General features: G+C 44.8%; 1 protein-coding gene across 1 annotated transcript in view; it reads right to left on the minus strand.

The window, feature by feature from the left end:
- Positions 1 to 1,069: 1,069 nt before the first annotated feature.
- narf (nuclear prelamin A recognition factor) overlaps positions 1,070 to 21,444 on the minus strand; it is a 43,126-nt gene continuing 22,751 nt past the window's right edge. Inside the window, exons 9-12 of the mRNA XM_072483274.1 lie at positions 13,742 to 13,814; positions 13,484 to 13,621; positions 10,877 to 11,034; positions 1,070 to 3,132 (exon numbers count right to left, since the gene is read on the minus strand). Coding sequence (XP_072339375.1) covers positions 2,891 to 3,132; positions 10,877 to 11,034; positions 13,484 to 13,621; positions 13,742 to 13,814 — 611 coding nt within the window. The 3' untranslated portion in view covers positions 1,070 to 2,890. The remainder of the gene's footprint in view (positions 3,133 to 10,876; positions 11,035 to 13,483; positions 13,622 to 13,741; positions 13,815 to 21,444) is intronic.

Here is a 21,444-nt window from a genome sequence, read left to right on the forward strand (position 1 = left end):
CTGGAAAAGCAGAAAAGATTTTCAGCAACATCACTAACCACTCTGCCAATTAGCCATGTGGCGAGCTCTCCCTGCTTCTTGATGTGTTAGACAGGTCGTTTCGGTGTGGACTGCACTTGATGCAGCGATGCGAGAAACAGACCTCTAACACTGTAGAAGATCCAACACGGTTTTATTGAACGCTAGAACTAACATACATATTTAACTGGGTCGACACTATACTGAACTGACTGGAGACCTTGTACTAGCCTGACCAGACTTACTAGCTACCGCATGGTGTTTGCACTGTACTAGCTCGTGGACTCTGACTGTCTCAGTGGCTGGGTCCAGAGAGAACGGGAAACCTAATGCCCTCTGGCTTTATAGTGGTGTCCTGTCTGGTGATTGGCTGCACTGTGCTGTGCGCTTACTGGTCATCCTGTGTGTCAGTGTCTGCACGTCATTATACACATGCGTGGATATTATGACACTTCTGTCTTTCATATTTTGATGCAAAGCTTTTCAAAGTATTATCGCTAGGCAATTAATTTATAATGTACAAGATGGGATGGACCTTACTGCTATGAAACTATTATTCTAAAACAACCACCGCTTTTAGGACTGGGAAATGGCAAGAAATCAAGTGGATTTGAACCAAAATGTTTAAAAATCTAATTGTCACTGGACAATTATTCTAGAAACCCAGGGTACTGCTCTGGGGACCTGGACTCGGAGCCACAACAGCAGATGAATTCAATAAAAACCTGGGATTAAAAAGTCGAATGATGACTCCAAAGCTATTGCCAATTGTTGTAAAAAGCTATCTAGTTCACAAATGTCCTTTAAGACAGGAAATCTGCTGTCCTTACCTGGTCTGGCCTCGCAGGCCAGGTTAGAACAGCATTGTGGTTGACTGTTAAATGCCTTCGGAACCAGGGCTATTAGGGAGGGGCAATAAATGCTGGCCTAATCAGCGATGCCCAGGTCCCAAGAATGGATAAAAAAAGATTCTTGAAAAATCAATACATTACGTTGTGTTTTATATGAGCTTAAATATATCAGACATATTAAAACATTGAGTAATCACAGATGAACAAAAAGCAAAAGTTTTATTTATTGTCACGTGGTAGCAACACATGCATAAACTGCTGTTGAGCTTACCAAGAACTTTACAGTCTTCACAATTACATTTGACATGGGGCACATATGGTTACAGCTCCAACAGGAATATTTATCTTTAAGACTTGCGTCCGATATGTTGAAGTGTCCAATTCAACTCCTTAACATTCACACCAATGTTAATTTCAAAGCTTCTGATGCTCGACTTAAAAGGATAGAATGAGTTACTACATCAGGCAACAAATGTTAATTCATAGAATTATGACATTCATTACAGTAGTATATATAGAATAAATTCAACATTGATTTTTTTTTTTGTTGGGGAGGTGGACGGATAGATGTCTTATTTTTAACCAAGGGCAAAGCAAGTTATTCCACTTGTAAATCAATTCATCAAATGATCCAAGAGATTCGGTTCCTGGGTGGAATTAACTGCATACTAAAGTTTAATGATTAAAGTCGAATTGCAAAAGTGTTCTTCTGGTATATGTATAATTGTTTCTTCCATTGGCCGGTTTGCTCATTTTGCTTGTATATAAAGTATTATTTTATTGTTATGGTTGAGTTGATTGGAAAATTATGCAAAATCTGTTAATCAAAGAACTCATTGAAAATTTGTTTGTCATAACAACCAAGAACAAGCACCAGTTTGGGGAAATATGAGAACTTTCAAAAAGGCTGCTTGAGGGAAACAATGTTTTGAGTTGGAAAAGATGGAAGCCCACAAAGGGAAACTTTCTGCATTATGCGATAGAAATTTCTAGATTCATTCAAAGCTGCTCCAATGTACCCTTTCTTTGAATCATTACACATTTCAGTACCATTTAATTTTAAGTAAATGCATTCATTAGTTTAACATGTGAAGTCCCAGTCTGTTTGGAGTATACACCATTTCAAAGAGTTATGAGACTACATTCAATTAAGTCAGCAGACTATTGCTAGTATTGTAATTGCTCAACTTCAGAAATGTATCTTTACAATTGACAGATTATAGAAAAGGCCCAACAGGATCCACATAACTGTTAAGGAAGAAGTTTGCTTTCAAATGTTAAACCGGCCATATTATTCAAATTTCCAATAACTGAGCTGTCCAGAATAGAGATGCATCAAACATAATATGGACTCAAATGTTTGAACAACAGGAGAAACTTTGTGTGTTCTCAATCATGAACTGTAAGAACAGATGTATGCAGAGCAAGAGTTACAGAACTGTAGGTTTTCAATGGATTTCAAACAAATGTTTTCTACATGCACATTTCCCTTCATACTTTCAAGGTTAAGCATTAATTTAGTCCAGTTCTAGAGAATTCACTCCTCTCATAACCATATATATATATATATATATATATATAAAACATTAAAATAATAGTATAATCTACAAGGAGTTCTAGGGACGAGGAATATCTGAAGAATTTTCAAAGTACTATTTTTACATCACTGAAGGACTTAATTCCTCCATCTGAGAAAAAACAACTGAGTTTATGAATTCAATTATGGCCTTGTTATGGCTATTCATTTGCCTGCAAGCGCAAAGAATGGAAACATTCATCAAGTGGCTTGGAATTCAAACATACCTCTTTAAGATATCCATGAAGAACAAAGTCCTGGATAATTATATAATTCAAGTCTATATTGTTTACAATGACAAAATGTTATATTTTAATATCTCAGTGTCTGAAGGTTTGTGGTCTAAATTGCACCTTTATTAGTACAAAGAGTACCAATGTTCCCTGGGGAAATTGTGAATCCTGAATTGAGATCCCCAAAATCTTGTGATCCAGCATCAGATTTCCTACCACTTGATGTCGATGCTGTTTGACATCTCGCTCAATGCATGGTACTCTCTGTGCAGGACTTCTTGAACTTTGGCGGAATTTCTTCCCTGCAACCATTCCTGATAAAGCATTTGCACATGCATGTTGGCTTCTGGGAGTTGGACAGGCAGACTCGTGTACATTCCCTCCATTTGATGCAGCAAATCCTTATCCATTTTCCTATCTTCTGTCATTGCTTGACCTTTTCCATTGAGGCATCCTTTCAAATCAACCCAAAAATAAATTTGTTTTAGGAATTAAAAGCAGGATTTTGATATTGATTTAAAAAAATTCAGCCAGAAACAACAAATGGGTTATAACATATGCATCAAATTATCATGACCAACCTTCGCTCAACTCACCTGGGTAAAAATTCAACTTTTGGAATACAAGTTATTCTGTAGTTTTACACACAAGAGTCAATATTAAATGCAGTATTGAAAGATGAAGAGGCAGTGAAAGAAAGACAGGAGAACATTTTTCTTGTTGAAGTTGATGAACGGCTCCGAGCGAACCCCTGTAGTGAACTCCTCAAGGCGTACTTAATTTTCTCTAGCCTAAGAAATCCTGCCATGTCACTGACCCAAACCCCCGACTTTGGAGGCTCCGCGTCCCTCCATCCCAGCAAAATCCATCCCCGGGTCACCAGAGAGGCAAAGGCCAAAACGTCAGCCGCTCTCTCCCTCCGCCCCCGGATCTTCCGACACTCCAAATATTGCCATCTCTGGACTCGGAGTAAGTTTCCCTTGCAGGACCTCTGACATGACACCTGAAAATCCCTGCCACACCTGTCCTGCACCTCCTCAAAAAACCTGCCCATCCAGGTCACAATCATGTGAGCCCTGTGGGCCACCTTAAACTGGATCAGGAAAAGTCTGGCACCACGAGGATGCATCGACTCTCCTCAGGGCCTTCTCCCACAACCCGACTTCCAACTCCACTCCCAGCTCTTCCTCCCACTTCCTCTTCACCTCGGAACCCGTTCCCACCCGGCAACTCAAACTCCTCCTCTAGCTCCTCCATGCTTGCATCAATAAAGAGGCCCCTAAAACTCTCAATCCCTGCCCGCTGCCACCTTCTGAAGCCTCCGTACAGCCCCCCCCACCCACCCCGAGCGAACCGGTGATTGTCACAGATCGGTACTACACCGATGCCCCTCAAGTCTCATGTGCTGCCTCCATTGCCCCCACACTCTCAGGGCTGCCACTACCACTGGGCTTGGTGGAGTACCGTGCCGTTAAGAAAGCCTCCAGACTCGTGCCCTTGCACGAGTTCGGAAGAACCAAGCCCCCCTCCCCGTGCCCCATTCAAGAAGGACCATCTTCACCCTCGGGGCTCTCCTGGCCCATATAAAACCCAGATTGCCGCATTCAACTTCCTAAAAAATGCCTTGGTGATGAAGATTGGAAGACACAAACACAAATAGCAATCTCAGGAGGACTGTCATTTTCACAGTCTGTACCCTCCCCGCCAGTGACAGCAGGAGCACGTCCCACCTGTGGAAGTCCCCTTTCACTTGCTCAATCACCCTCCCCAAATTTAGTTTATGTAGCTGACCCCAGTCCCTTGCCACTTGAATCCTCAGGTACCTAAAACTCCCTCCCCACCACTTTAAAATGGCATCTCCCTCAGTCTCCTCTCCTGCCCCCTTGCCTGGATCGCAAAAAACCCCACTCTTACCCATATACAGTTTGTAACCTGAGAACCGACCAAATTCTCCAGTATCCCCATATTTCCAGCAATCCCCCCCTCCCAACGGGTCTGTTAAATAAAGGAGAAAATTGTCTGCATAGAGCGAGACCCTATTTCTTCCCCCCCGCCCCTCACTATCACCTGCCAAACGTTCGATGCTCTCAGTGCCAATGCCAAACGCTCTATGACCAGGGAAAATAGTGGGGAGAGTGGACAACCCTGTCTCGTCGCCCGACACAGACTAAAATAGTCTGATCGAACCCTGTTTGTCCTTACATTTGCCACCGGTAGATGATATAGCAACCGGACTCACGCCACAAATCCCTGCCCAAACCTTCTCAGAACATCCCACAAGTACCTCCACTCCACCCGATCAAAGGCCTTTTCTGCATCCATGGCCACCACCACCACCACCTCGATCTCGCGCTCCTTCACAGGCATCATTAACACATTTAGGAACCTACTAATGTTGGACATAAGGTGTCGCCCCTTAACAAATCCCGTCGGGTCCTCCCCTAATACCTCCTCCTCCGCTAGGCAGCCCCACATCCATTGCTGGGCTTTTCCCTTGCAAGTCCACCCAATGCGGGACGTGGTCGGACACCAGTATTGCTGAATATTTAGCATCCACCACCTCAGCCAGCAGCATTTTGTCCATCACAAAGAAGCCTATCCAGGAATACTCCTTATGCACATGGGAGTAGAATGAAAACACCTTGGCCTCCCAGATCTCTATGGATTGACCCCCGCCGTCCCGTCCCCCCAAAGCTCCATGAACCCCCAAAGCTCCTTTGCCATAGCTGATATCTTCCCAGACCTAGAACTCAACCGGTCCAACCTATGATCCAGGACCAAATTGAAATCTTCCCCCATAATCAGTTGATGTGAATCTAGGTCTGGGATCTTTCCCACTACCCATCTAACAAACTAAACGTCACCCCAGTTCGGGGCATATATATTTACCAATACCACAGCCATTCCCTCCAGTTTCCCACTAACCATGACATATCTACCCCCTCGGGTCTGCTTCTATATTCTCCACCTCGAATGCCACTCGATTAACCAAGATCGCCAACCCCTCATTTTAAAGTTTAACTCCAAATGGAACAACTGTCCAACCCATCCCTTCCTTAACCTAACCTGGTCCCCCACCGTCAGATGTCTCTCCTGCAACATAGCCACGTATGCCTTCAGTTGACTTAAGTGCGCAAACACACGGGCCCTTTTGACTGGCCCATTCAGTCCTCGAATGTTCCATGTGACCAGCCTGGCCGGGGTGCACTCCGCCCCCCTCCCGATCAACCATAACCTCTCCTACCTAGGCCAGTCTGCGGCCCAAGTCTCACAATTCCCCTGGCTCGCCCTCTGGCAACTACTGTCGTCAACCCTCCTCCTCCTCCACTTTGAAAGTCCCCTTCCCCACAGCAGTATAATCCCCCCCACCCCACACACACATCCATCTTCAGCTCACCCCCCACTTTGCTTCCGTGAACTAGCCCGCCCAGCTAGCCTGGCAGCCCCCACTCATGGCACCTAGCACCCCCCGCACTGATTCCCCTCCTCCCCGCTCTAAGTGCAAACAGTCAAAACAAAGGCAAGTAAAAACAAAAACAATCCCTCCCAAGGTCCGAACACAAAGGTCCACCCCATATCCCTTAACAAAGCTCAGTATACCGGCCTAACCCCAACCAGTGCTGGAAAACGGAGAAAACAAACGAAAAAAAAACCAAACAACATCAACCCAAAGTTTTTCACAATATAGTTTATATCTCCTCAATCAAAGTTGATCCTTCTCCTGCCAGTCCATTCTCCTTCATAAAGTCCGCTGCCTCCTCCGCCGAGCCAAAGTACAACACCCGGTCCCCATAGGCGGGCCGGGTACAGTAATCCGAACTTTACGCCCTTCTCGTACAGGGCCTTATTAAAGCTCGCCCTCCTCTTTGCCAACTCTGCCCCCAGGTCCTGGTACACCCGAATCGTGACGTCTTCCCAAGTGCATCGCCTCATCTGCCTAGCCCACCTCATGATGCGTTCCTCGTCCAGGAACCAATGCAATTGCACCACCATCTCCCTGAATGGCTCACACCCCTAGGGTTTGCGCATCAGCGCCCGGTTTGCCCTATCCACCTTAGAATGCACCTTCCCCAAGCAGCAAACCGGCGTAAAGGACACAAAAAAACCACCATGAACAGGAGTTGCCAAATATGCGACCACTCACTCCACCATGGCTGCCACCGGAAGCTAAGGTAAACCAGGTTAGCATACACTTTCACACGAGCCTGAGAAATTACGTGGTTGGTGATGTTGAGCTGACATTGGACCTCCAGACAGCACAGGGGAGAAATGTATGTGACAGCCACTGAGTAGAACATTTATTTATTGCATTAACTAGTTTACGTTCAAATAATAAACACCTCTAATCGGCGTCATTACTATACGTGCTACAGCCAAACATATTCACTTGCCGTCACAAAGTGACTTCATATGGGCGCCGTTTAATACTGAACCAGTGTTGAATTTGGGGACTAACATTAATCTGATGGGTTTTTTAAAATCATTAAAACTGCCTATCACAAGACCATCTGCAGACCCAGCAAGTACAACTGTCAGATGTTGCCACTTCCAAATTCAATTTTGCCACAGACCGAGCTAAGAACTTCCAAAAGGACGTGTGGAGTTTTGCAGCTCACTCAATGTTTAATGTATATTAGATTGCACAAACCTGCCAACACGTTATGGCTTTAAATTGGATTTTTAAAAACCAATGGGGATTTGATGAAGTCGTTTGGAATTAGGCGCAAATACAAAATATCATGGATGAAAAGCCTGCATTAAAATTAAATGCCATACAAAATAAAATTAACTGCATACCAGAATACAATAAAATATGCTTCACAATAATATTGCAAAGTACATTCATTTACTGCCCTCCAAAGAGTTACATGAAGCAATAAATTCCCATTACATTCTAGAGATAGAGCTTTGCATGGCCCTAAAATGTTCATATTATCGAGATCTTGCACAATAGAAAAATGAATGAAAACAATTAACAGTTGTAAAACCCAGACCTTGTAGAACTGTCATTAATGTAAAGAATTGTGTAATGGTTTCAAAACTAAACTGTACAACTTCACATACGTGAACGGTGTCAAAATCAGCCAAATTGTCACTAAGTATTTATTTGCTCAATGAAAACAGACAAAAATGTATTAATCATAAATATTGATGCTGGCATGTGACCCCAGTGCCTATTTTAGATGAGCTTAGACAAATGTTGGCAGGACATTCAATCGTTGGAAAGATTAATGGCCAAACCCGATTCTGCCCCTAATGTTCATGCAGCACTCCAACAAGAATGACTGGACAGTAATTAGGAGAGGCAGTGGCATAGTAGTATTATCACTGGGCTAGTAATCCAGAGATCCAGGGTAATGCTCTGGGGACCTGGGTTAGAATCCCAGCAGGGCAGTTGACAAAATTTGAATTCCATAAATATCTGGAATTATAAGTTCAATGATGACCATAAAACTATTGTAAATTGTCATAAACACACATTTGGTTCACTGGTGTCCTTTAAAGAAGCAAATTTGTCATCCTTACCTGGTCTGGCCTACATGTGACCCACAGCATGCCCTCAAGGATGGGCAATAAATGCTGGCCCAGCCAGTGACACCCACATCCCATGAACAAATAAAGATCAGGGACCCTGGTCGATCTTCCCATCCCTAAATTGGAGAGGTTAGTGGTAAATTACATACACCTTTCACTGCCCTGGCTGAAATCAGGCAGGTCAGCAAAGACTGGGAAATCAGACCTGGGAATTATTGGTGTGCACTGCTGGGTTACAAAAATCTGTAGCTCGGTGTAATTTAGCCTGCCAAATATGTTTTTTCAAATAACATCTAATTAGCCAACAGCAGTTCTGTTACCAGCAATACTCTTTGTTACTTCCTGGTCCATCGGTCGAATATCCTAATGAATTATTCCTTGCGTCAATGCTCTGCTTCATTAAAACTTTTTATGCTGGATAGAATTTTTTTTTTTTTTAAATGCAAACATTGCTCATGGGTGAAACAATTCGTGGAAGTGCAGAGTTTCCAGTCAGTTGATCCACACAGTGAAGGGAAAGGCGTTACCACCTGATTCCAATTTTCCGACCCTATTCATCAGCTCCAAAACCTTGGACTTGGCTCCCCACTCTGCAACTGGATCCTCGATTTTCTGACCAACAGACCACAATCAGTAAGAATGAACAACAACACCTCCACAATAGTCCTCAATACCGGGCCCCGCAAGGCTGTGCTACTCTACTCCCTGTACACACACGACTGCGTGGCAAAATTTGGTTCCAACTCCATCTACAAGTTTGCTGACGATACGACCATAGTGGGCCGGATCTCGAATTACGACAAGTCAGAATACAGTAGGGAGATAGAGAACCTAGTGGAGTGGTGCAGCGACAACAATCTCTCCCTCAATGCCAGCAAAACTAAAGAGCTGGTCATTGACTTCAGGAAGCCAAGTACTGTACACACCCCTGTCAGCATCAACGGGGCCAAGGTGGAGATGGTTAGCAGTTTCAAATTCCTAGGGGTGCACATCTCCAAAAATCTGTCCTGGTCAACCCACGTCGACGCTACCACCAAGAAAGCACAACAAAGTCTATACTTCCTCAGGAAACTAAGGAAATTTGGCATCTCCACATTAACCCTTACCAACTTTTACAGATGCACCATAGAAAGCATCCTATCTGGCTGCATCACAGACTGGTATAGCAACTGCTCGGCCCAGGACCGCAAGAAACATCAGAGAGTCATGAACACCGCCCAGTCCATCACACAAACCTACCTCCCATCCATTGACTCCATCTACACCTCCCGCTACCTGGGGAAAGCGGGCAGCATAATCAAGGACCCCTCCCACCCGGCTTACTCACTCTTCCAACTTCTTCCATCGGGCAGGAGATACACAAGTCTGAGAATATGCACGAACAGACTCAAAAGCAGCTTCTTCCCTGCTGTTACCAGACTCCTAAATGACCCTTTTATGGACTGACCTCATTAACACTACACCCTGTAAGCTTCATCCAATGCCGGTGCTAATGTAGTTACATTGTATACCTTGTGTTGCCCTATCATGTATTTTCTTTTCTTCCCATGAACTTAATGCTGTGTTGAGCTGCTCGCAGAAAAATACTTCTACCTCGGCACACGTGACAATAAACAAATCCATAAACTCTCCTCGTCCACACCCCAATCAATAAATTCCACTGCTGATAATCCTGAATAAGTGTAGAAGGTGAACTATGTACACTGTTATTATTCCTCAGCATTCAGCAGCATCTCCCAGCAAAGAAAAACAGGTGAAAATCATCGACTGCCTCATTAGATAGAAAGGCAAGTTGCAAGAGGGATACAAACAGTTTGCAAAAACGATATTGATAGGTTAGGTAAGTGGGCAAAAAATTGGCAAATGGACTATAATGTGGGAAAATGTGAAGTTGTTCATTTTGGAAGGGAGAATGAAAGAACAGGGAATGAAGAAAATTGCAGAAAGCCGCAACACAAAGGGACTTGGGGGTGCTTGTGCGCGAAGCACAAAGCTGACACTTGGTAATCAGGAAGGCTAATGAAATATTGGCCCTTATTTCAAGGGGGGTTGGAGTACAAATGTAGCAAAGTCTTGCTGCAACTGTACAAGGTACTAGTGAGAGCACATCTGGAGCACTGTGAGCAGTTTTGGTCCCCTTATTTAAGAAAAGATATTTAATTGGAAGCAGTTCAGAGAATGTTCACTCGGATGATCCCAAGCATGGAAGGATTGTCTTATGAGCAAAGGTCAAACAGGTTTGGGACTCTACCCATTGGAATTTAGAAGAATGAGAGGTGATCTCATTGAAACTTCTTCTTAAGGGGCTCAACAGGGTCAATGCTGAGAGGATGTTTCCCCTCATGGTAAAATCTAGGACCAAAGAACTAGTCTCAGAATAAAGAGGTGCCAGTTTAAGACTGAGATGAGGAGTAATTTCTTCTCAGAGGGTTGTGAATCTTTCGAACTCCTTGCCACAGAGAGCGGAGATAGGTAGCTTCTTGATCAGTAGAGAATCAAGGTTTACGGAGTTAGTGTATGAAAATGGAAGTGAGGAATGTCAGATCAGCCGTGATCCTATTGAATGGCGGAGCAAGCTCAAGAGGCCGAACGGCCTACTATTGTTCCTATTTCTTCTAGTCTTAAAGCATTACATTGAATGGCTGAAAGTAGATATGCGTTACCTCCTGGACATGCAAGGACTTCAATGAAGTTATAAGGAAACTTTCCTTTCTTTAGTTTGTAAACCATATTTTGAATATTCCTGAATCCGTAGGTGGCTGCAAATCGTAAAACAACATCACCATCTTTTTCCAAAGTAACTTCTTGAAAGTCTTTATTCCTAAACAGAAAAAGAAAAGAGAATTTTTTAAAAAAGTTGCTTGGTAGTAGAGAACTTGAATATTGGCTGAAAAGAGAAATATGTTATGGAAGCTTTACGTCTTGAACGCATCAGGTCATGTGCAAGAATGCAATGATCACAACAGTTTACACTGCAGGAGAAAAGTGCGGTGATTGGTTGACACATAGCCTTGGAGAATCGGCTCCCGTAGAAAAGCCCGCAAGTAATTCAAAAAGGCGCAAGACGTGAACATATTCCTGTTGTTCACAGAGAATGGGTCCCTCTGTATGAATGTATGTTGCTTCAAACAAATCTAAATTAATCACTTTATGGGCTGAAATCATAGGAGGCCATTCGGCCCATGGGGTCCGCACCGGCCCCTGGAAAGAGCATCCGACCTAAGCCCACACCTCCACCATTTCCCCATAACCCAGTAACCCCACCTAACCTATTTTTGCATGGCTAATACACCTAACCTGCACATCTTTGGACTGAGAGAGGAAACCGGAGCACCAAGAGAAAACCCACGCAAGCACGGGGAGAATGTGCAGACTTCACACAGACAGTGACTCAAGCTGGGAATCAAACCTGGGACCCTGGAGCTGTGACGCAACTGTGCGAACCATTGAAATGATCTTTAATTGTTTGTTAGTGTAGCTATTAACACACTCAGGATTGTTCAGCAAGTGCCAAGCACAAATACACATTTTGGTTTTGCAAGCATGGACTGGTTGAGTATGATCTACACAGGGTTTTGATTCAATCAGCCAATCACCAGGACAAAAGCCCTACGTGCTTGGCATCACACTGGCACGGAAATTCACACCATGTTGCTCAACTCAGAGACTCCCTACAGTTCAGGAGGCCATTCGGGCCATCGAGTCTGCCCCAGCCCTCTGAAAGGGCATCCTACACAGGACCACTCTTCCACCCTATCCCTGTAATGCCACCAACACTTTGGCCATGCTAAATTTCTCCTTGGTGTCCAATGCACCTAGTCTGCACATCTTTGGACTTTCGGTTGAAAATGGAGCATCCGAAGGAAACCCACTCAGACATGGGGACAACGTGCAAAATCCACACAGTCACCCAAGGCAAGGAGAAATTTAGCATGGCCAATGCACCTAGTCTGCACATCTTTGGACTTTCGGTTGAAAATGGAGCATCCGAAGGAAACCCACTCAGACACGGGGACAACGTGCAAAATCCACACAGTCACCCAAGGCCAGAATCAAACCCGGGTCCCTGGCGCTGAGGCAGCAGTGCTAACCACTGTGTGCTGCCAATTGTGGTAGTCAATCCGCTAATTGTGGTAGACAATGTCATTTTGGGCTTATAGGAGCATCCAGTTTGTGGAAAATATCACTCGCAAACCATTGCTTAGCAGCAGCCTGAACCGGTTAGCTTAACCAGTTTATAACTTTGCCTTGCCAGGGTAATTCGAGGCAGATCGGGCAGTTTTTCAAGTTTAAAAGTGACCGTCTTTGGCCTAATTGCAAATTTGTATGGTACAAGGCTCCAGCAACAAACCTCTCTTTGCAGCAATAAAGACAGTCATTCAGAACTCGGGAGCTATTGTGCACCACAAAAACTGGCCGAATAGCCCAGATTAAACCACAGTAAATTGTCCTGAGGTTTATGAAAATCGGTTCAAATACAGCGGTCTCTGTTTATTGCATCCATAGCTCCACATTCATGTTTTAAATAGATGATCCATTTTGTTTACATGTTGTAGTGTGTTTTTAACAGGGTTGCAAAGGAAAACTTGTTGGGAAAGAGTTCTAAGTAGGTGCCAGACACCTCACTGCTGCCAGTGTAAAATGTGAAAACATGGGCACACTCGACCATCATTTTCTGATGAGGGTATTGTCAGCAAGCAAGCCCATCACCATCATGCACTCAAAGAAACTTTAGGCCTGTTGACAAATCCTTTATCTCTGGAATACAGCGAAGAATAGTGTGATGCCATGAAGGAAGCGTGTTTGGGTAGCCTTACTCTAATTCTAATGGACACAAGTGCACAGCTCAAAGTCGTTAAGTGCAGCAATGTCACCAAAGGCATCATGGAACATAGAACAGTACAGCACAGAACAGACCCTTCGGCCCTCGATGTTGTCCGAAACCAAGATCAAGCTATCCCACTCCCTGTCATTCTGGTGTGCTCCATGTGCCTATCCAATAACCGCTTGAAAGTTGCTAAAGTGTCCGACTCCACTATCACAGCAGGCAGTCCATTCCACACCCTAACCACTCTGAGTAAAGAACCTACCTCAGACATCCCTCCTATATCTCCCACTCCGAACCTTATAGTTATGCCCCCTTGTAACAGCTACATAAAGAACAGCTGAAATGTGACGTGGAAACAATTACACTAGCAGGATAGGCAGCAAACCAACACTTTCCACACAATTACAATTTTAAAATGCTTGTGAATGCTTCTAAAACGCACCTGAGTGTCTTGTAGGTGATTTCTTTGACCTCAATGCCAAAGATCTCCTTAGCAGCATATTTAAAAATGTGTTCGAGGAAGCCATCAGATCCCCTCCCATCATGCCTTGCAATACACACATCACCAATTTCTTCAAATCTTCACCGGAAATAAAACATGAAAAGAGTGTGATTAAAGGAGCTCATGTTTCTTTATTGTCTATCTAAATTTTAAGAAAGAACAGTATATGGATGTACAAAGATAGAATGGAGATCTTACATATTGTCTAAAGCTGCTGGCTCCACCTTTGTCAACAGGAGACTTTTTTGTTCCATCATCTGCATTATTTCACCTGGAAATATGTGAAAGTTCATTGAATTATACTTGAAGTGCACTTAAATATTTAGAAGGATAAAAACGTGCAAAAATGTTGACAAAGCATGCTTCTTTAAGCTACATTTCCTCTCCATTACACCACTCTTCCGTTACAATTAAATTTGCTAAAAGATATCCCAAACACAGGTATTGGCTGTCACACAAATGGTTGATTGAGTCGTATGCAAATTCTACTTCCTTATTTCTATTCTGTATTTCAAGGTTAAAAACTTTAAATTACTCCTAAACATAGCCATACTTTTGACAGGAACTCGGATGGCAGGCTGGTTAAAAAATAAAGCCCATGGGATCCACGGCAATTTAGAAATCGCCCCATGACATTCAATGGCATTACCAATGCTGAATCCCCCCCACAATCAACATCCTGGGGGTTACCATTGATCAGAAACTGAACTGGACTAGCCATATTAATACTGTGGTTACTAGGGCAGGTCAAAGGCTAGGAATCCTACGACGAGTAACTCACCTCCTGACTCCCCAAAGCCTGCCAACTATTTACAAAGCACAAGACAGGAGCGTAATGGAATAAACTCCACTTGCCTGAATGAGTGAAGCTTCAACAACATTCAAGAAGCTTGACACCATCCAGGGCGGCATGGTGGCACAATAGTTAGCACTGCTGCCTCACAGCGGCAGGACCCAGGTTCAATTACAACCTCGGGTGACGGTCTGTGTGGAGTTTCTATGTGGATTTCCTCTGGATGCTCCGGTTTCATCCCACAGTCCAAAGATGTGTCGAATAGGTGGATTGGCCGCACTAAATTGTCCCGGAGGGTGGGGTTCCAGGAATAGGGCGGAGGATTAGGCCTAGGTAGGGTGCTCTTTCAAAGAGTCGATGCAGACTTGATGGGCCAAATGGCCTTCTTCTGCACTGTAGGGATTCTATGACAAAGCAGCCCACTTGATTGTCCTCCTTCCACAAACATTCAAACCCTCCACCACTGACGAACAGTGGCAGTGTGTACCATCTACAAGATGCACTGCAGTAACTCACCAAGGTTCCTTGGACAGCACCGTCCAAACCCACAGCCACTACCATCTAGAAAGACAAGGGCAGCATATACCTGGGAACCCCACCACCTGGAGGTTCCCCTCCAAGTCACTCACCATCCTGACTTGGAAATATATCACTGTTCCTTCACGGCCGCTGGGGCAAAATCCTGGAACTCCCTCTCTGACAGCACAGTGGATGGACCTATGCCTCAAGGACTATAGCGTTGCAAGAAGGCAACTCACCACCACCTTCTGAAGGGCAACTAGGGATGGGCAATAACTGTTGGCCTAACCAGCAATGCCCACATCCCGTAAATGAACAAAAAAAAGCTGGGTATAATATTGGTTGAGTGGCAGGAAACAAAGGGTGATTGTCGACGGGTGTTTTTGTGACTGCAAATCTGTTTCCAGTGGGATTCTGCAAGGCTCACTACTAGGTCCCCTGCTTTTTTGCGATATAGGTTAACAATTTTGACACAAATATAGGGGAATGATCAAGAAATTTGGGGAAAACATAAAAATTGACTGAGTGGTCGATAATGGAGGATAAATGTGGACTGCAGGATGGTCTGGTCGGTTGGGCAGAAAAGTGGCAAATGGAATTCAACCCAGAGGTGTACGAGGTGATGCATTTGGGGAGATCAAACAAGGTAAAGGGGGGACACAGTGCTTTAGAGGAGGTGAGGGGCCTTGGAGGGAATGTCCACAGATCCTGGAAGGCAGCAGGACAGGTTGATAAGGTGGGTGAAATCCATTACTTTATTAGCCGAGGCACAAAATGTAAGAGCAGTGAACACAAGATGTTGAAACTATAAATTTTTTTTAGTTAGGCCACAATTGTGGGCACTGAGCCATTCTGGTCACCTCATTACAGATACAAGGGTGTTGCCACGACTGGAAAATTACAGCTACGAGGAAAGATCAGAGCTACGAGGAAAGATTAGACCGGCTGGGTTCTTTCTCCTTGGAACAGAGGAGGCGGAGAGGAGATTTGATTAAGATGTACAAAGGTGTGCGGGGCCTGCATAGAATGGATGGAAAGGACTTAAATTACTGTTGCGGAGCGGTCAGTGGCTAGGAGGCATAGATTTAGAATGTTTGGTAAAAGGATTAGAGAGGAAATTAGGAAAATTAGTTTTCACCCAGAGGGGGGTCTGGAACTCACTGCCTGAAAGGGTAGAAGAGGATGAAACCCTCGAACCCATTTAAAAGGCATCTGGATATGCACCTGAAGTGCTGTAGTCTGCAGAGTTACAGACCAAATGATGGAAAGTGCGATTAGGCTGGGTGGCTGGTTTCTCGGCCCACGCAGACAGTGGGCTAAGTGACGTCCTTCTGTGCTGTAAAATGTCTAGGATTCTAAACAATCATTACAATTACTGCAGCAGTGAACACCTACAAGTTGAGAGAGTTGCTGAAGGAATGTACCTGCACTCTGTCATTCCTCTTTTCTGTTGCCATGAGGAAATATTAAGCAGTTCTACCGATGACTCCAGTTTCTTGCTCTAACTGACTACAAAATTTCCATGCCCTCGAGACCGACTCCCATCCAACTTTCCAGCTGAAGATGCGGTTAATTCTCTCTGACTATAATAATAATAATCTTTATCGTCACAAGTAGGCTTCACGAATACTGCAATGAAGTTACTGTGAAAAGCCCCTAGTTGCCACATCCTGGCGCCTGTTCAGGTACACAAAGGGAGAATTCAGAATGCCCAAATTATCTTTTGGGACTTGTGGGAGGAAACCGGAGCACCTGGAGGAAACCTATCCATTAAACACCTGTTTCCCCAAGGCTAGAGTCAATATTTGATCTTGCAACCGTTTTTTTATGCCTTTTTATGGTACACAGTGACATGCCCCATCACCCAACTGTGGTCTTAATTCCAACTTTGGCCTTGTAACTTAAACTATCTTCATTGGCCAAAGAGAAATGATCCTTAAAATCAAATGTTTGTTATTCTTCGTTTATAGCAAGCGTTTTAAGCTTATTTTTCTCCCAACATTCTTTAAAATATATTCCCTATTTCTCTTTATAAAATTGCGCGTAACAAACCAGCACTATGCATTAAATATAAATTCCCCAAATTCTCTCCCCACCAATTTCTTCTGCACATCAGCCTCACTCCATCCTTTGTTACCATTGTGCTTCCACAGTGCCTCTGTGCAGGGGGTGGGGTGGGGGTGATATCGATCTGACCATTTACAAAAGCTGCCTAGCTTTATCTAGAGGGGATGGCAGGGAAGGCAGTACAATGTTCCTCCTGCAGAATGTTTCAGGTGAGGGACGCCGCCTGTGTCCCTGCTGATTTCATCTGTGGGAAGTGCACCCATCTCCACCTCCTCAGAAACGGTGTTAGGGAACTGGAGCTGGATGAACTTCGGATCATTCGGGAGGCAGAGGTGGTCATAGATAGAAGCTTCAGGGATGTAGTAACTCCGAAGAATAAAGATAGATGGGTGACGGTGAGAGGGGCTGGGAGGAAGCAGTCAGTACAGGGATCCCCTGTGGTCGTTCCCCTTAGTAACAAGTATACCGCTTTGGATACTGTTTGGGGGGGGGGGGGGGGGAAAACTTACCAGGGGTAAGCCATGGGGTACATGTCTCTGGCACAGAGTCTGTCCCGGTTGCTCAGAAGGAAAGGGGGGAGAGGAGTAGAGCATTAGTCATTGGAGACTCCATAGTTAGGGGGATAGATAGGAGATTCTGTGGGAACGAGAGAGACTCGCGGTTGGTGTGTTGCCTCCCAGGTGCCAGGGTCCGCGATGGCTCGGATCGTGTTTTCGGGATCCTTAAGGGGGAGGGGGAGCAGCCCCAAGTCATGGTCCACATAGGTACCAACGACATAGGTAGGAAAGGGGATAGGGATGTAAGGCAGGAATTCAGGGAGCTAGGGTGGAAACTTAGATCTAGGACAAACCGAGTTATCATCGCTGGATTGTTACCCATGCCACGTGCTAGCGAGGCGAGGAATAGGGAGAGAGAGCAGTTGAGCGCGTGGCTACAGGGATGGTGCAGGAGAGAGGGTTTCAGATTCCTGGATAATTGGGGCTCATTCTGGAGTAGGTGGGACCGCTACAAACGGGATGGTCTACACCTGGACCACAGGGGTACCAATATCCTTGCGGCATGGGTTGGTACCTGGGACTTCGATGTTGTGGCCATTTCGGAGACATGGATAGAGCAGGGGCAGGAATGGTTGTTGCAGGTTCCGGGGTTTAGATATTTCAGTAAGCTCAGGAAAGGTGGTAAAAGAGGGGGAGGGGTGGCATTGCTAGTCAAGGACAGTATTACGGTGGCAGAAAGGATGTTTGATGAGGACTCGTCTACTGAGGTAGTATGGGCTGAGGTTAGAAACAGGAAAGGAGGGGTAACCCTGTTAGGCGTTTTCTATAGGTCCCCGAAAAGTTCCAGAGATGCAGAGGAAAGGATTGCAAAGATGATTCTGGATAGGAGCGAAAGTAACAGGGTAGTTTTATGGGGGACTTTAACTTTCCAAATATTGACTGGAAACGCTACAGTTAGAGTACTTTAGATGGGTCCGTTTTTGTCCAATGTGTGCAGGAGGATTTTCTGACATAGTATGTAGATAGGCAAATGAGAGGCAAAGCCATATTGGATTTGGTACTGGGTAAGGAACCAGGACAGGTGTTAGATTTGGAGGTAGGTGAGCACTTTGGTGATAGTGACCACAATTCGATTAAGTTTACTTTAGTGAGGGATAGGTATATACTGCAGGGCCAGAGTTATATCTGGGGGAAAGACAATTATGATGCGATGAGGTGAGACTTTGGATGCATAAGATGGAGAGGAAAACTGCAGAGGATGGGCACAATGGAAATGTGGAGCTTGTTGAAGGAACAGCTACTGCATGTCCTTGATAAGTATGTACCTATCAGGCAGGGAGGACGTGGTCGAGTGAGGGAACCGTGGTTTACTAAAGCAGTCGAAACACTTGTCAAGAGGAAGAAGGAGACTTATGTAAAGATGAGACATGAAGGTTCAGTTAGGGCGCTCGAGAGTTACAAGTTAGCTAGGAAGGACCTGAAGAGAGAGCTAAGAAGAGCCAGGAGGGGACATGAAAAGTCTTTGGCAGGTAGGATCAAGGATAAAGCTTTCTATAGATATGTCAGGAATAAAAGAATGACTAGAGTAAGAGTAGGGCCAGTCAAGGACAGTAATGGGAAGTTGTGCTTGGAGTCCGAGGAGATAGGAGAGGTGCTAAATGAATATTTTTCGTCAGTATTCACACAGGAATGGTGATTGGCTGCTGTGTTGTGTGTGTTGATTGGTCTTGCAGTGTGTCAGTCAGTGTGTGTCTCTGCATCATCATATACTGATGTGTATATTATGACAGAGTCTAGAGATAACAAAGGTACAGGTGAGGATTTCAGCAGCAGAGGTGCTGAGGCAGGGATGGATGTTATGGAGGGGATGTTAGACGGCCTTAGTGAGGTCAACGATACGTGGTTGAATGCTCATCTTGGGGTCAAGGATGACACAAGGTTGCGTTATTTGCCAGGGAAAGGGATGAAACTGTAACTAGGAAAGAGGAGTTTGTTTTGGAGACTGAAGACAACTGCTTCAGACTTCTCAATACTTAATTTGAAGAAATTTCTGCTCAACCTGTACTGCTCGTCAGACAAGCAGTCTGATAATTTAGCAACAGTGCAGGAGTAATGAATGGTGGTCAGGACATGAGCTGGGTGTCTTCAATGCAAGTGTAAAAACAAACATGCTGCTTTCAGATGATCTCACCTAGAAGCAACATGTCGATGAGAAATGGGAGAGGGAGCCAATTATCGGAGTGGAAGAGACGCCAGTACAGGTGATACTCTCAATATGATTAAATAATTAAGAATGGAAACTAGTGAGAGCAGTCCCACTCAGCTGGACAATAATGGGAGAAGCATTGGAGGAAGATGGTGGTCAACTATGTCAAAGGCTGCAGACTGGTCACAAAGGGCAGGATAAATGGTTTACCTTTGGCACAGTCACATAGGATGTCATTTGTGCTAAGAGCCATTTTAGTACTGTGGTAAGAGTGCAAATCTGACTGGAGAGCAGAGTTCCAGGAAAGGTGGGCACAGAATTAGGAGATGACAACCCATTCTAGAACTTAGTAGAAGAAAGAGAGATCAGAGATCCATCCATCAGAGATCCGTGGGCAGCATGGTAGCACAAGTGGATAGCACTATGGCTTCACAGCACCAGGGTCCCAGGTTCGATTCCCTGCTGGATCACTGTCAGTGTGGAGTCTGCACGTTCTCCCAGTGTCTGCTTGGGTTTCCATCGGGTGCTCCGGTTTCCTCCCACAGTCCAAAGATGCAGGTTAGGTGGATTGGCCGTGATAAATTGCCCTTAGTGACCAAAAAGGTTAGATGGGGTTATTGGGCTACGGGGATAGGGTGGAAGTGAGGGCTTAAGTGAGTCAGTGCAGGGTCGGTGGGCCGAATGGCCTCCTTCTGCACTGCACGAACAAATATTGACTGGAAACGCTATAGTTCGAGTACATTAGATGGGTCCGTTTTTGTCCAATGTGTGCAGGAGGGTTTCCTGACACAGTATGTAGATAGGCCAACGAGAGGCGAGGCCACATTGGATTTGGTAAAGAGAGAGCTAAGAGGAGCCAGGTGTCGGTGCAGACTTGATGGGCCGAATGGCCTCCTTCTGCGCTGTACGTTCTATGATTCCCAAATGCATTTGTGGGATACCCCTCAAATCAGACCCCCAGGGAGCTCATATGTTACAACTCGCTTTTGACGTGCAATGTCTAGAAATAAGCTTAATATTGAATTGAAGCACAACTTCCACCCCTTTTTGTTGCCATCCTCTTGAAGAAAAAAGTTACTTTTAATCATCTTCTTGCACCTGTGTTTCTCATGATTTCTGTGCCATTACACCATAATTTGTCTGCTGTCCCAAAGTTCCTAATCATTTAGGAATGTGATACCTAGTAAGCAGTTAATCTAATTACTAGAGACTGCGAATACCATTCCTGAAGGACAATGAGCTCATTGGAAACAAACTGCAAGATGTGGTATTTCCTGGAGTATCGCACTGTAACAACACCACAACAGAACCTATTACATTTGGAACCGGTGATGGGCCCACCTCCTGGTGTCCTATCATGTAGAATAGGACAAGAGAAAAGAGGCACCAACTACGGGCCATTCAGCAGGATGGGCCCAGGAAATAAATTGATTAACAGTACAACATGACTGATAAATCAAATTCCAGTGGCTGGGGGAAAAAATAAAGGAGGAAGGATAAAAGGAGACTTATGACTGTTCAATGCAGGAGAACCCAGAGAGAGAGAGACCGGAACCAACTCCCCAGAAGACAGCCCGATGTTGAAACGTGGCAAAGGAGTGACCACTGCATCAGGGCCCGTCAAGTCGAGGACAGATGGGTATGAAATTTGTGTCTCAGGTTGTTACTCGATACAGCTGACAAGCAGGCGGGACGTGCTTCTGGGCACGGGTCAACAGAAAATACTCAGATCACTAGAGGATAATCCCCAAAATCCAAAGTATTGACACACTCTAGGTGCTGAAAATCCAAAGCAAAAACAGAAAATGATGAGTACTTA

Source organism: Scyliorhinus torazame, chromosome 18, assembly GCF_047496885.1.
Source record: "Scyliorhinus torazame isolate Kashiwa2021f chromosome 18, sScyTor2.1, whole genome shotgun sequence".
Lineage (NCBI taxonomy): Eukaryota > Metazoa > Chordata > Chondrichthyes > Carcharhiniformes > Scyliorhinidae > Scyliorhinus > Scyliorhinus torazame.